Here is a 14110-nt window from a genome sequence, read left to right as displayed (position 1 = left end):
AAGATACCTTTTATGATCAAATCTTTTAAATGAGTGACAATGAAAATCCCAGGGGAGAAAAGTATGACCATAACAGGAATTAATACAATGAAAATACCTACCAGATATATATCATTGTAGGTCATTTGCTCCAGAAGTCGTTGAAGAAAATAATTCTCTTTTGTTTCCTTTTGTTTCGCACCTTGTAGAATCCAAGCATGTCTTGACAACTGATTAGTCCTTTGCTGATCCCAATCTTTGACAGCTCCTTTTACGATGATGCTCATGGGCACAGTTACGTTTTTCAGACAAGTAACTGGCTCCAAAGTGACAGGACAGTACACTACCTTCTCCCCTATTCATGACCAGAAACCATAATTTTTACAATTTTGAGTTATAACACAAAGAACAGTATAGCACAGGCACAGGACCTTCGGCCCACCAAGACTGTGCCGACACAATATGCTCCAACTAAACTAAAAAGACAATTTTGCCCGCCACATGGTTCATATCCCTAATTCTCTGCATATACATATATCCTCCAAGATACCTCTCTTAAGCATTGCAATTATACTCACCTCTACCATCACTAGCAGCGCATTCCTGGCACTTACCACTGTGTGTAAAAACCTACCTCTCTCATCTCATTTAAACTTACCGATTTTTACCTTAAACATATTTGCCCTAGTATTTGACATTTCTACCCTGGGTAAAAGACTCCGACTATTCATTCTACCCATATCATTCAATACTGTAAACTTCCATCAGGTTCGCCCCTCACCCTTTGATGTTCAAATGAAAACAAACCAAGTTTATCCAATTTCCCCTCAGAGCTCATCCCCTCCAAACCATGCAACATCCTGATAAACCATTTCTGTAACCTCTCCAAAGCCTCCACATCCTTCTGGTACTGTAATGACTAGAACTGCACATAAAATTCCAAAGGTGGTCAATTGAAGTTGTATACAGCTGCACATAACTTGTCATTTTTTATACTTCTATGCCTGATCAATGAAGGTATGCCATATGCCTTCTTGACTGACTTATCCATTTGTCCAATAAAACAATAAAATGAAACCTCAACTGGAAGAGTTTGCATTAGAAGTAGCACCTTTTAAAAAACTTTCAAAAATGTTCCAAAGATACCACGTACAATATAATAAAACGCAATGTGGTATTATGGGCAACATTTAACATTGTATGATGGGGGAAAAAAAAATTGATCAATTCTCAAGTTATAATTCAGTAAGTTAAAAGACAAAATGTCAGAAACAGCTTTCAGGGCCAGGCTGAATGCAAACAAATTCCATAAGTTTGATAAAACTTCAGTAATCATTTTCACGGCTCTGAACTGCAGAATATTTCAAACTGCAGATCTTAGCCTAAACAAAAGCTCCATATAATAGAACAGAGTTATGTCATGATGCAAATTATTAATTTTTCTTTAGACTAAGGTTCAGTGTTACAGGTGATGCACATTTCATGATAATCTGTCATTGCTAAGGATATTTTAAAGTATATAATACGTGTTCCTTTTCTTTTGTAAAGGAGCGAAACTTTGAAGGGAAACGGAACAATCTGGATCCCTCCTCCTTCCAAGTCTCAGCTGAACTGCTGTAGTATTTACAATAAAAGCTGATTGTCAGTTCAATTGATGTTTTTTTTGAGTATTGTTGATTTTTCTTTGCTCTCACTGATCCCTGCTAAATAAATTCTGCAACAACAAGAACAGGCCCGTTGGCAAGCCTGTGCCAATTCCTTATCCTTATTTAAAGCCACTATTTTTTGTCTATGTGCAGTTTCTGTCCCTCTATTGGGGTCTTGTTCACGTGTCTATCAAGATTAGCCTTAAATGTTGCTAACATATGAGCTTCCATCACCTCCTTGCACTGTATTCCAGGCAGCCACAACCCTGTGCAAAATGTTTTCCCTGCACTTCTCCTCTAAACTTTCACCTTGAATCTATGTACTTTTGTCGTTGACATTTTCACCCTGAGAAATGCCTCTGACTAACCACTTTATTTAAGCCTCTCAATTTTGTAGCCCTCTATCAGGGGTCACTCCTCAGCTTCCATCTTTCCAGTGATCGTTCTGGTAGTGTGGTGATCAGAACTGCATGTAATATCTCAAATGTAGCCTAACTAAAGTTTTGTATAGCTGTAATATAGCTAGTCAACTTTTATATTGAATATCCCGACCGATGAAGGCAAGTGCGTCATATGCCTTCTTGACCACTTATCCACCGGTGTTGCCACTTTCGGGAATCTGTGGACCTGTATACCCAGACCCCTCTGTATGTTAATGCACTTAAGGGCGTTGTCATTCACACCTAAATTTAAGCTTCCAAAATGCATCATCTCGTATGTGACTAGATTAAACTTCATCTGCCATTTTTCTGCTGTATCCTCTGACAATCCTCACTATCTACAACTATGGCCAATTTTGGTGTCACCTGCAAACTTACTAATCAGACGACCTACATTTTCCTCCCGATCAAATATATTAAACAATGAAGGCCCCAGCTCTGATCTCTGTGGAACACCACTAGTTACTGATCCAAAAAGTACTTTTTTTACTGCTACTCTATCTTCTATAACCATAAGACACAGGAGCAGAACTTAGGTCATGCAGGCCATCAAATGTGCTGCGCCATTCACCATTTTTCTCCCTATAATCCTTGATCGCCTTTACAATCAAGAACCTATTTATCTTTGTCTTAAATACACTTAATGACCAGCTTCTGTGCCAGTGAATTCCATACATTCACCACTCTCTGGCTGAAGGAGTTTCTCCTCATCTCCATTCTAAAAGGAGTCTTCCCTTTACTCAAAGGCTGTAATCTTGGGTCCGAGGCTCTCCTACCGATGAAAGCACCTTCACAACATCCACTCGGTCCAGGCCATCCAGTATTCTGTAAGTTTCATTACTTCTACAAAGACTTCTAGCAGATTTGTCAGGCATGACCAACCCTTGACAAAACTATGCTGACTCTGCCCTATTTTATCGCACACTTCCAAGTATGCAGAAATCTGATCCTTCATGATGGATTCCAGAATCTTACGCATGATCAAGGTTAGGCTAACTGGTCTGTAATTTTCCATCTTCTGCCTTACTCCCTTTTTATATAAGCATGTTATCTTAGTAATTTTCCAGTCCTCTGGGACTGTCCTTGATTCGAGTGATCCCTAACAGATTACCACTAACACCTCCACTATCTCTTCAGCTAGCTCCCTTAGAACTCAAGGGTGTAGAGCTTAAAAATGTGTTGCTGGAAAAGCACAGGTCAGGCAGCATCAAAGGTGAAGGAGAATCGATGTTTCGGGCATAAGCCCTTCTTCAGGAAGGAGGAGGGTGTGCCAAGCAGGCCAAGTTAAAAAGGTAGGGAGAAGGGACTTGGGGGGGGGGGGGGGAAATATATGTGATAGGTGGAAGGAGGTTAAGGTGAGGGTGATAGGCCGGAGAGGGAGTGGGGGCGGAGAGGTCGGGAAGAAGATTGCAGGTCAAGAAGGCGGTGCTGAGTCTGAGGGTTGGGACTGAGAAAAGGTGGGGGAGAGGAAATGAGGAAGCTGGAGAAGTCTGTATTCATCCCTTGTGGTTGGAGGGTTCCTAGGCGGAAGATGAGTCGCTCTTCCTCCAGGCATCGTGTTGCCATGGTCTGGCGATGGAGGAGACCAAGGACCTGCACGTCCTTGGCAGTGTGAGGGGGGGAATTAAAGTGTTGAGCCACGGGGCGGTTGGGTTGGTTGGTGCGGGTATCCCGGAGGTGTTCTGTGAAACGTTCCGCAAGTAGGCGGCCTGTCTCCCCAATGTATAGGAGGCCACATCGGGTGCAGCGGATGCAGTAAATGATGTGTGTGGAGGTGCAGGTGAATTTCTGATGGATATTGAAGGATCCCTTGGGGCCTTGGAGGGAAGTGGGGAGGGAGGTGTGGGTGTACGTTTTGCATTTTTTGCGGTTGCAGGGGAAGGTGCCGGGAGTGGAGGTTGGGTTGGTGGGGGGGCGGGGTGAATCTGACAAGTCGCGGAGGGAGTGGTCTTTCCGGAACGCTGATAGGGGTGGGGAGGGAAATATATCCTTGGTGGTGGGGTCCGTTTGGAGGTGGCGGAAATGACGAAGGATGATCCGATGTATCTGGAGGTTGGGTGGTAGGTGATGCCCAGCATCTGCAGTCCTCACTTTCTCCTAACTCAGGGGTGTAGTCTATCTGGTCCAGGTGATTAATCTACTTTCAGGCCATTCAGTTTCTCTAGCACCTTCTCTTTGATTATGGCCGTCATACTCAGCTCTGCCCCCTTACGCTCTTGAATATTTTGGGAAATTACTCGTATCTTCCACTGTGAAGACTGACACAAAATATTTATTCAGTTCCTCAGCCATTTCTTTGGTCCCCACCATCATCTCTCCTGCATCATTTTCCAGCTGCCTAATGTCCACTTTTTCCTCTCTTTTGCTCTTTATATATCTAAACAAACTCTTACAGTCTTCCTTTATATCACTGGCTAGCTTACCCTCATATTTAATCTTCACCCTCCTTATTTTTTTTTGTCGCCCTCTGTTTGTCTTTGTAAGCTTCCCAATCCTCATGTTTCGCACTGTTCTTCGCTACTTTATATGCTTTTTTTTTGCTATTATGCTATCTCTGACTTTCCTAGTCAGTCATGGTTGCCTCATCCACCCTGTACCATGCTTTTTCCTCCAGATGAATCTCTGCTGTGCCTTCTGAATTACTCCCAGAAACTCCTGCCATTGCTGTTCCACTGTTTTTTCCCTGCTCGGCTCTTCCCCCCCCCCCAAATCAATTCTACCCAGCTCCTCCCTAATGCCCTGTAGTTGCCTTTATTCAGATGAAATACTGTTACCTCTGATTCTATCTTCTCTCTCTCAAATTACAGAGTAAATTTGATCATGTTATGATCACTGCTTCCTAAGGGTTCCTTCACATTCAGCTCCCTTATCAAGTCTGCCTCTTTGCATGACACTAACACAGTATTGCCTGTTCTCTTGTGGGTTCCATCACAAACTGCTCCAAGAAGCCATCTCATAGACATTCCAAATTCCTTCGTGGTTCCTTAGTGCGAACCACTAACTACCTGATTTTCCCAGTCCACCTGCATTTTGAAACCCCCCCCCCCCCCCCACCACCACCATGATCACTGCAACTTTACTTTGTTACTTTAGCGGTTCCTCAATTCTACTCAGACAAATTCTACATCATCTGACCTTACCTGGTTTCTTACTATTGATTTAATTTCATTCCTTACTAATAGGGCAACCCCACCCCCTCTGCCCACCTGCCTATCTACCAGGCCAGTTTTGCATCCATCTAGCCAGCTCACCATGGAGCCCACGAGACTCTACCTTCTTTAAAGGTTTTGTGAAGATCTGTAGCTCGGGAGCTGGTTGGATTTGTTGTTCGCTGAGCTGAAGAAGAACTCAGCACCCACTATGTGCAGGACAAATGCAATTTATAAAATCTCATGCAGCGTCTGCACTGAGCACGACGTAGGACAAACAGGCAGACAACTAGCGACCCACACTAGCGAACACAAACTAGCAACCAAGTGACACGACCAACTATCCCCGGTATCCATGCACAGGGACAACAAGAGCCACGGGTTTGGCTAGGACAACAACACTAGGACAGGCCAAATAAAGAATGGCAAGTGAATTCCTGGAAGCATAGTACTCATCCTCAGACTCCCATCAACAAACACGTGGACCTGGACCCAATATACAAACTGCTGCAATGGAAAATCAAAACTGGCACCAATCAGAACCAGCTCAAACAGCACCACAAATTCAAAGTGGAACAATACAGCGGCACTTCACAGGTGGCGAAACAGCACTGATGATGTCACTTAGAAATGGAATGAAATATCTGCCAACAACCTACCAGCTAGGTAAATGGACTAACAACTAATCCACTCGGTCTTCTGTACGAGTCTGCCATGTGCTACCTTAACAAATGTCTTACTAAAGTCCACATGGAAGACATCCACTGCCTTTCCTTCAATCATTCTTGTCGTCTCCTCAAAAAACTCAATTAAGTTGATGAGACATGACCTTCTCCGCACAAAACCATCCTGTCTAACATGAACAAGTCTATTCACTTTCTAATGTGAATAAATTCTATCTCTCTGTATTTTCTCCAAGCTTCCCCACCACTGACGTCAGACTCACTTGCCTGTAATTACCTGTTTCCTTTGTTAACCCCAACGAACAACATTGATCATTCTCCACTCCTCTGGAACTTTGCCTGACACCAAACAGGATGCAAAGATGTCCGTTCAGGCCCCAGTTGTTTCTTCCTTTTCCTCCCACAGTATCCTGTGATAGATCCTGTTTGGCCTTGGGACTTGTCTACCTTAACATACTTCAAAACACTCAACACTTCTTCCTCCATTATGTTGACCTGCTCGAGAGCATTTACACACCTTTTTTCAACCTCAACATCCCTCACTTTGGTGAAAACCGATGCAAAGTGCTCATCAAGGATGCCAGGCAATGTTCCGGGGACCTGGGTTCGAATCCCACCACAGCAGTTGGTGGAATTTGAATTCAGTGAAAAGAAAGAGTCAAACGATCACCATGAAGCCACCATTAATTATCAGAAAAAAAAACCCTCCTGGCTCACTAATGTCCTAGATCTGACTCTACTGGCTTAGATGGGAGTCCAGACCCACAACAATACGGTTGACTCAACTACCCTCTGGACAATTAGGGATGGACAGTGAATGCTGGCTTAGCTGGACACACTTAAATCCCTATAAATGAAGTAAGAACCTATTTCCTCAGACTCCACACATAACCTCCCCTCTTTATGCTTGAGTGAGCCTACTGATTTTTGCCCCAAAACATCAATTCTCCTGCTCCTCAGATGCTGCCTGACCTGCTGTGCTTTTCGAGCACCACAATCTCGTCTCTAAATCTCCGGCATCTGTAGTCCTCACTTTCGCCTGAGCTTATTCTTTCCCGAGCTACGCTCTTGCTCTTAATATATGTATAAAATGCCTTGGGATTCTTCTTACCACTGCTCCCCCTTTCGCCCTCCTAACTCCCCGTTTGAGCACCTTCCTACTTTCTCTATATCGTTCAAGAAGGGCCTGTTTCCATACTGTAGGGAATCTAATCTAATCAAACTTTGTTTTTAGTTGCCCAGACCTTAGGTTTGTTTCCTTTCTCCTTGTCTAAACTGATAATTTTCTGTCATCCAAGGTTCCCGAACCCTACCATCCCTGTCCTTCATTTTCACAAGAACATCCCCGTCCTGCACTCTAATCTACTAGTCCTTAAAAGACTCTTACATGTCAGAATGGGATTTACCCTCAAACAGCCACTCCCAAACCACATTCGCCAATTTTTTCCTTAATCAGTTATACTTGTTTTTCCACCGATTTAACACCTTAATCTGAAGTCCATTCTTGTCCTTATCCATAAGTATCCAAAAACATATGGAAACAGGATCACTATTCCCAAAATGCTTCCCCACTGAACTTTGATCACCTGACCAGGCTCATTTCCCATTTCCACGTCCAGTACGGCCCCCTCACTCATTGGACACTCCACCTACTGCTTGAAAAAAAAACAAACCCTGGACACACCTGACAAATTGCTCCTCATTCAAGCTCCCAGCACTAAGGGAGTCCCAGTCAGTCGATCTTCACATTCACATTCAATAACCTATTTTGAAAGGCAGCATTTATGCATGGCTTCAGCAACTGTGTTGCACACAGCATGAGGCAACACCATGAAATCAGAGAATCAGTTAATTCACTTGAATGGTGTTGAGGATGAAATTTTGCCCAAAACAGAAGGAGAACTATCTACACTTTTTAAATAGTAAATAGGATCTTAATAAGAGCAAAGACCAGGTAGATGGTCTCATTTCGCAAAAATAATAGAAATATGAATTATTAAGAGTAAGCACAATAAGTTTGTAATACTCCATTCACCAAATTTAATTATATATTGGGTAGTAAGTGAGTGAGAAAGTTAATATCCCGCCCATTAGAGCAGCTATAAATCAAATACTAAACAGACAAAATTCAATATATATACCCATGATTGTTCACACTTCAGGTTGCATTTATGAAACTTTGAAAATAATCTTCTGGAGAGTTGTAAAAGTCACAGGTAGTCATAGCCCTGAACAATTTTGACATGATAATGGATTGGCATTCCCTGGCTGTCAAATTAAAATGTCTTGCAGAGGAAGTTTAACTCAGATTGCTCCCACACTCCAGATTAAAATCAGAAATTAGATTTGACAAAAGTGGAAGGTGCTTTGTGCCATTAGTAACTGTTACCTTGGAACTTCAGCAAAGGTAAAGCTAAAATGCCTCAATAGAATTCAAGGCAGGGAATTTTAAAAAAATTTTCATTAATATACAGAACGGAGACTTTCAAAACTGACAATGGCAGGAAAAGGGATTATAATTACCTTGTGAGATAGTCAGCAATCCTTGCTGAAGAGGAAACATCTTCCGATAGAAACTTTCAGCGTTCACAAAGTAATTCATACTGCAATCAAATGGAAAGACCGCTTCTATTGTTTTCCTCAGTTTCACAAATTCCTTTTTAACTACTCCATTCTTCTCAAAAGCAGTCTTCTTCTGACCAACTTGAGAAGTTTTGCCCAATAGTAATGCAGAGTCATTAACTGAAAGTTGCATTAAAGCTGCAAAGGGAATTAAACTTCCACCAACTAAGTGCATCACTTCAGAGACGACTTTATACCCAATATGATCAGAAGTTCCAACAAACTAGAAAGGAAATAGAAACACAAGGTTTTCGTAAAACTAAAACATACAAATCATAAAAGCAAAACATGTGCACAGCAAAGTCTCATACAAACAATGGGGTACAATGGAATGACTTAATAATCTGTTTTCATTACATTGTTTGAGGAATAAATATCCACCAGGTCAACAACAGGATCCTCACCCACCTTTTTGATCTCTGCACACGTCAGTTAATACTACTTTAGAATAGTTGACATTCACCCAAAACAGACCATCAAAATTAAAAACAAATCAAGTAGCAAGGAAAAGACAGAGCTGCAAATAAGACAGTTGCACAGCTTTTGAGAACTAGATTGGCTCAGCCTGTGACTCCAAAGGTCTGCAGCCTAGAAATTTCCTTTAAAGCTATACAATGCTTTGCATTCTAGAGGTGAATTAGAGGACAATTGCTCCACCCAGTTCTTAAAAGTCAATTATGGGTCAAGAAAAGCAACAAGAAATAATTAATGCTGTGACTGCAATTTGTATGCATGACAAATGCAAAACACAATGTGACAAAAATATTAGACAATCTCTTACAATGCCAAGTGAAAATTCACCACTTTACAACAATGTTCAGTGTGATCAGTAGCATAAATAAGCCTCATCGCCAGAACTTTCCAACAAGCAGCAAGACGTCGCTTGGCTGGTGGCAAGAAGGACACTACAAGTGAGATGCTTCATGTACACAGAGATTCTCTGCACCACCGTACGCCATTCTTGAAGCAGCTGTGGGGAGTAGAGATTGTCACATCTGCTGGAATGTATCTTTGCCAAATAATTCTGGAGACAGACGCAGTGGTTCTTGTTAAGATTTGCCCCAAGCAACTCCTTGATGCAGGACTCTATGCTCTGTTCTCCAGGACACAAACAAAGACAAATATTGATTATACCTGGAGGACCATCAACTCTATGAAAGATGTTCTTTGGTCTGCCCAGATCTTGTTAGTTGTCCAGTACAAGGAGTTAACCTCGACCAAGTGTTTGCCAAGGTGCAGTGGGGAAAGACCACCATCTAAGGTCATTTAGCCAAAGCACAATGAGAGTCTGTTCAGTTATCGGACTCTCCCACTACCTAAGAAATGCCTTGCATTTGCTGGAACTGTCAGGAAAGTCAAACTTCAATGTTTGTATGTTTTCCATAAGCTAAGACCACAGAATCAAACTGCTTTAGTGATTATGAAATGTATATAAAGTTTTTTTTAAAATGAATAAAGTATATTTTGAAATAAGAAAAAAAAATTCATTGTATGGAAGAGGCCTACTTAGAAGTGATAAATGCTTATCGGTTTTCAGGACAAGCTAAAGAATTTTATATCCGATTAATTACTTATTGAAATGTAGTAACTGTTAGTTGGCATATACAACAACTCAGGTGTACACATCAAGATCACAAATATTAAAACAATCAGGTTTTTGATAAATTGGTCAAGGAAAAACATTAGCATGGATACTTCTCTACACTTTCAATTGCCGAGGAGCAGAATTAGCAGTTTAACATTCCACCTGGATAGATACGCTTTATACAATTACATATTAACTCTTATGCATACTATGTAGTAGCTACAAAATTTACATTGGCTGTTGTTGAGCATTCATAAGTACAATTGATACAACATAATCTGACCAATTCTTTTCCCATAAACTAGTAAACCTTAGAGGACATACTAAAGCACAATTTATGTGGCAAAACACGCAGTTATTTGATATGTAGGAGAATGCATCTATCAATTTATGCACAAAAGTCCCTGAAAGTCATAATAAATATGCAAACTGGGACATCAGAAATCTGTGCAATTCCACAAACGGTGCCACAGGAATATTCCTTTTAATATTAACCAGTATTGGCAGATAATAGTGGTTTTACCTTTTATCCACAAGTACAATATTCCCACAATACAGCACTGAAATGTCAATCAAAATCATGTCAAGTCTTAGAGTAGGACTGTATCTGGACCATGCCTGGGTGGCTTTGGAAAGGGTGCATACAATATCTGAAACCTTCTATGGCCAGTAGGCACTATAGGAAAAATGCATTTTATAGATGTTAAAAGTGCAATCACTTATTTAGATTCTTTCTGATTTTGCTTGAACGTTTGCTGTATAAATTGTTATCTTTTAAGTTTAATTCAACCACGTTTATTTCTTCTCGATGATGGGCAGAGCTCTTTGAGACTTGTAAGAAATTACTGATGTGAGTGGAAGGTGGTGAGACGGGGGGGGGGAAGAAGGGAGCTGAAATGTGGAATGAGAGAAACGAAGTGAGGGGAGCAAGATAATGTCGGGGATGATCAAGTGTGTGTGTGTGTGTGTGTGTGTGTGGTGGGGGGGGGGGGGGGGGAGAGAAGAGGGTGCCAAGTGAGAGGGGAAAGGAGGGGTCGAAGTGAGAGATGGGGGTACGAGATCGGGAACAAAATAACGTGGAGGGCGAAGTGAGGGGCACGAGGGAGAGGGAGACGAGGCGAAACTCGGGAAAGGGCGAAGTTGGGGAGGGGGTTGGTAGTGGGTGGGGCGAGAAATTGAAAGCAGGGACAGGACTTTAAACGAGATATTAAAGAGCGGATACCTGCTGGAGGCACTGGGTGTCCACCCAATGGAGGGCGATGGAATGGCTGGAGAGCAGGGTCCGCACTGAAGCCGGGATAATTTTCTCGGCCAGTTGCTGGCAGCTGTGGCTAGCGGGGAGCTGTAGGAAGCCGAGTAACTGACCCCGGGAGTGCGGGCAGGGGGCGAAGAGGAAGAGCGAACTCTGAGCTCGGGGCTGCGGGGCCTCAGCTCCTGACCCCCGGCAGGACTTGGCGGGGGAGGTGATGTCCGGCCGGTCCCACTGATAGTCCGACAAGGCCTCGATCAGCGCGGTCTGAGTGGCGGAGGCAACGGCGGACCCCCGCCCCCGCTCCCGCTCCCGCTCCGCCGCCTCCCGGCTCAGGGCCTCCTCGAGCTCCTCGAGGTGCCGGAGCCGCAGCTCCCTGAAGCCGTGGCCCCGGCAGCCGCGGCGGCCTCTCGCCCTCGCCGCCGCCGGGTCGAAGAGTTTGAAAGCCCAGCGGACGTTGTGGAGGCCGGAGCCACAGGCCGAATGCAGTAGCACTCGCAGAGCGGCCCGGCGAACCAAGCCGGGCTCCGCCGCCGTGTCCACCAGGAAAGCGATGTTGTGAGAAACCATGGCCGACCCCCCCAGGATACAGCCTGGCACTCGCCGCTCCTAGAGCCTGAGGGAAAAGGCCCTCACTACGGGCTCCGCCACCGTCCGGGAACCGCCGCGATTCCGAGCTTCAACCGACAATTCTTGGCGCCCTTTCCATCCTCAACGCCCATTGGTCACAAACCCACCGCCGTGTCTGCCCATTGGACAATTCACCGACCGTGCCGCTCCTCCGATTGGTCTAACATTCGTCGGGCTGGCTCCTTGGCGATTGGCCAATACACGCGGACTAGCCATCGCTGATTGGCCCTCTTAGAGCACAGCTGGGCGTCATGACGCTGTGATTGGACACTGCGCTGCGACCGTTAGCCAATCGCCATGGACAGAGCTGGCTCCAGTCTTCGATTGGACAGCCGGATTGTAAACAGCAAGGTCCAGCCAATGGGATCGTTAGGTTGCGAAGGCCTACTCTGCAGTTTGTCCTTTTAAATACATTGTAACAATGTCACTCTTGCCAGGGATAGAAACTTATTTGTACAGGAGAAGGTCTCGTTATATCTGTGTTAATGTTGATTGAGAAATATTGGTCAGACCTATTTCCACTGCTTCTCTTTAAAATAATGCCCCAATTCAGTATTTTGTACTTCCACTTGACAAGGGCCCATGGTGTCCTTGGGTTAACTCATTATCCAAAAGATGGCATCGACCTCAGGAAGTCGGATTTAAACCCTCAACCTTCTGACTCGGGGGCAAGAGTACAATCACCACTATCACTTTGCCATGGGGCTAGCAGCAGAGGTGTATCCCACAACCAACCCGTGCCTGTCTTGAACTTACGCTGCTATGTTGTTCGTTGCGGAAGCTTTTCATCATAGTCATATAATGGCAGTATTATGCAGCACAGGAACAGACACGTTTGTCTTGTGCCTGCTGACCAAATATCCTAAATCAATCTGGTCCTATTTGCCAGCATTTGGCACATATCCTACCCATGTACCTGTTCAGATGCGCTTTAAATGTTGTACTTGTACCAGCTTCCATCAAGTCCTCTGGCACTCAGTCCATGCACGCATCATCCTTGGTATGGTGGAAAAATGCCCCTTAGATCTCTTTTAAATCTTTCCCCTCTCACCTTAAACCCATACCCCCTAGATTTAGACTACCCTACCCTGGAATAAAGACCTTGGCTATTTATCCTACCTATACCCCTCATGCTTTTATAAACCTGTATAAGGTCTCCAACAATCCAGGGAAAATAGCCCCAGCCTATTCAGCCACTCCCTATAGCCCAAGCCCTCCAATCTTAGCAGCAGCCTTGTATATATTTTCTGAACCTTTTCAAGTTTAACAACATCTTTCCTATAGCAGAGAGACCAGAATCAAATGCCGTATTCCAAAAGTGACTTAACCAATGTCCTGTACAGCCAAAATATGACTTCCCACCTCCTATACTCATTGCACTGACCAATAAAGGTATGTTTACTAAACACCTTCTTCACTATCCCGTCTACCTGCGACCCTGGACTCAAGGTACCTTTGTTTGACAAGACTCCCCAGGAGTCTACTATTAAATGTGTACATCCTGCTCTGATTTGTCTTACTAAAATGCAGAACCTCGCATTCATCTGAATTAAACACCATCTGTCACTCCTCAGTCCATTGGCCTGTCTGATTAAGGTTACGTTGTACTCTGAGATAACTGCCTGAACTGTCCACTATGCTACCAGCTTTGGTGTCATTTGCAAACTTATTAACCATATCGCTTTTATTCTTATCCAAACCATTTATATAAATAACAAAAGGCAGTGGACCCAGCACCGATCCTGGTGGTGCATTGCTGGTCACAGGCCTCCAGTCCAAAAAGTGACCCTTTACCACTGTTAGGTTCGTTTCTTGAGATTCTTACATACTTGATGGAACTGTTGTATGCCAACTTCGGTGAACAACCAAAATTTATTAAGCAACTACAAACTTTTGGAGGAACCTTTAACACTAGTTGCCATGCTTGCGAAGCCATGTCAGGAGTTCTCTCTGAATAAAGGAACAGTCCTTCTTTTATACAAGATTTTTACATCATAGTCAGTAATGCCCACAATGCCAAGCCATTCCCTCACAGACACATGCCTCTCAAGACACAATGCAGTGACCTGATCATCTCCAGAAACAATATAATGTAAATTGTCCCTTAATTGCAAGACCTGCTGCAAA

General features: G+C 43.6%; 1 protein-coding gene across 2 annotated transcripts in view; it reads right to left on the bottom strand.

The window, feature by feature from the left end:
- The window catches only part of ticrr (TopBP1-interacting, checkpoint, and replication regulator), a 46407-nt gene extending 34337 nt beyond the window's left edge, over positions 1-12070 (bottom strand). Inside the window, exons 1-3 of one of the 2 annotated variants that reach the window (XM_072565177.1) lie at positions 11327-12070; positions 8421-8742; positions 102-334 (exon numbers count right to left, since the gene is read on the bottom strand). In XM_072565177.1, the coding sequence (XP_072421278.1) occupies positions 102-334; positions 8421-8742; positions 11327-11923 (1152 nt within the window). In that variant the 5' untranslated portion in view covers positions 11924-12070. The remainder of the gene's footprint in view (positions 1-101; positions 335-8420; positions 8743-11326) is intronic. The other variant, XM_072565176.1, reaches the window with a different exon arrangement.
- Positions 12071-14110: the final 2040 nt, after the last annotated feature.

This window comes from Chiloscyllium punctatum, chromosome 48, assembly GCF_047496795.1.
Source record: "Chiloscyllium punctatum isolate Juve2018m chromosome 48, sChiPun1.3, whole genome shotgun sequence".
In the NCBI taxonomy this organism is placed as follows: Eukaryota; Metazoa; Chordata; class Chondrichthyes; order Orectolobiformes; family Hemiscylliidae; genus Chiloscyllium; species Chiloscyllium punctatum.
The sequence above is the reverse complement of the archived record's forward strand: the minus strand, read 5'-3'. Positions and strand labels throughout refer to the sequence as shown.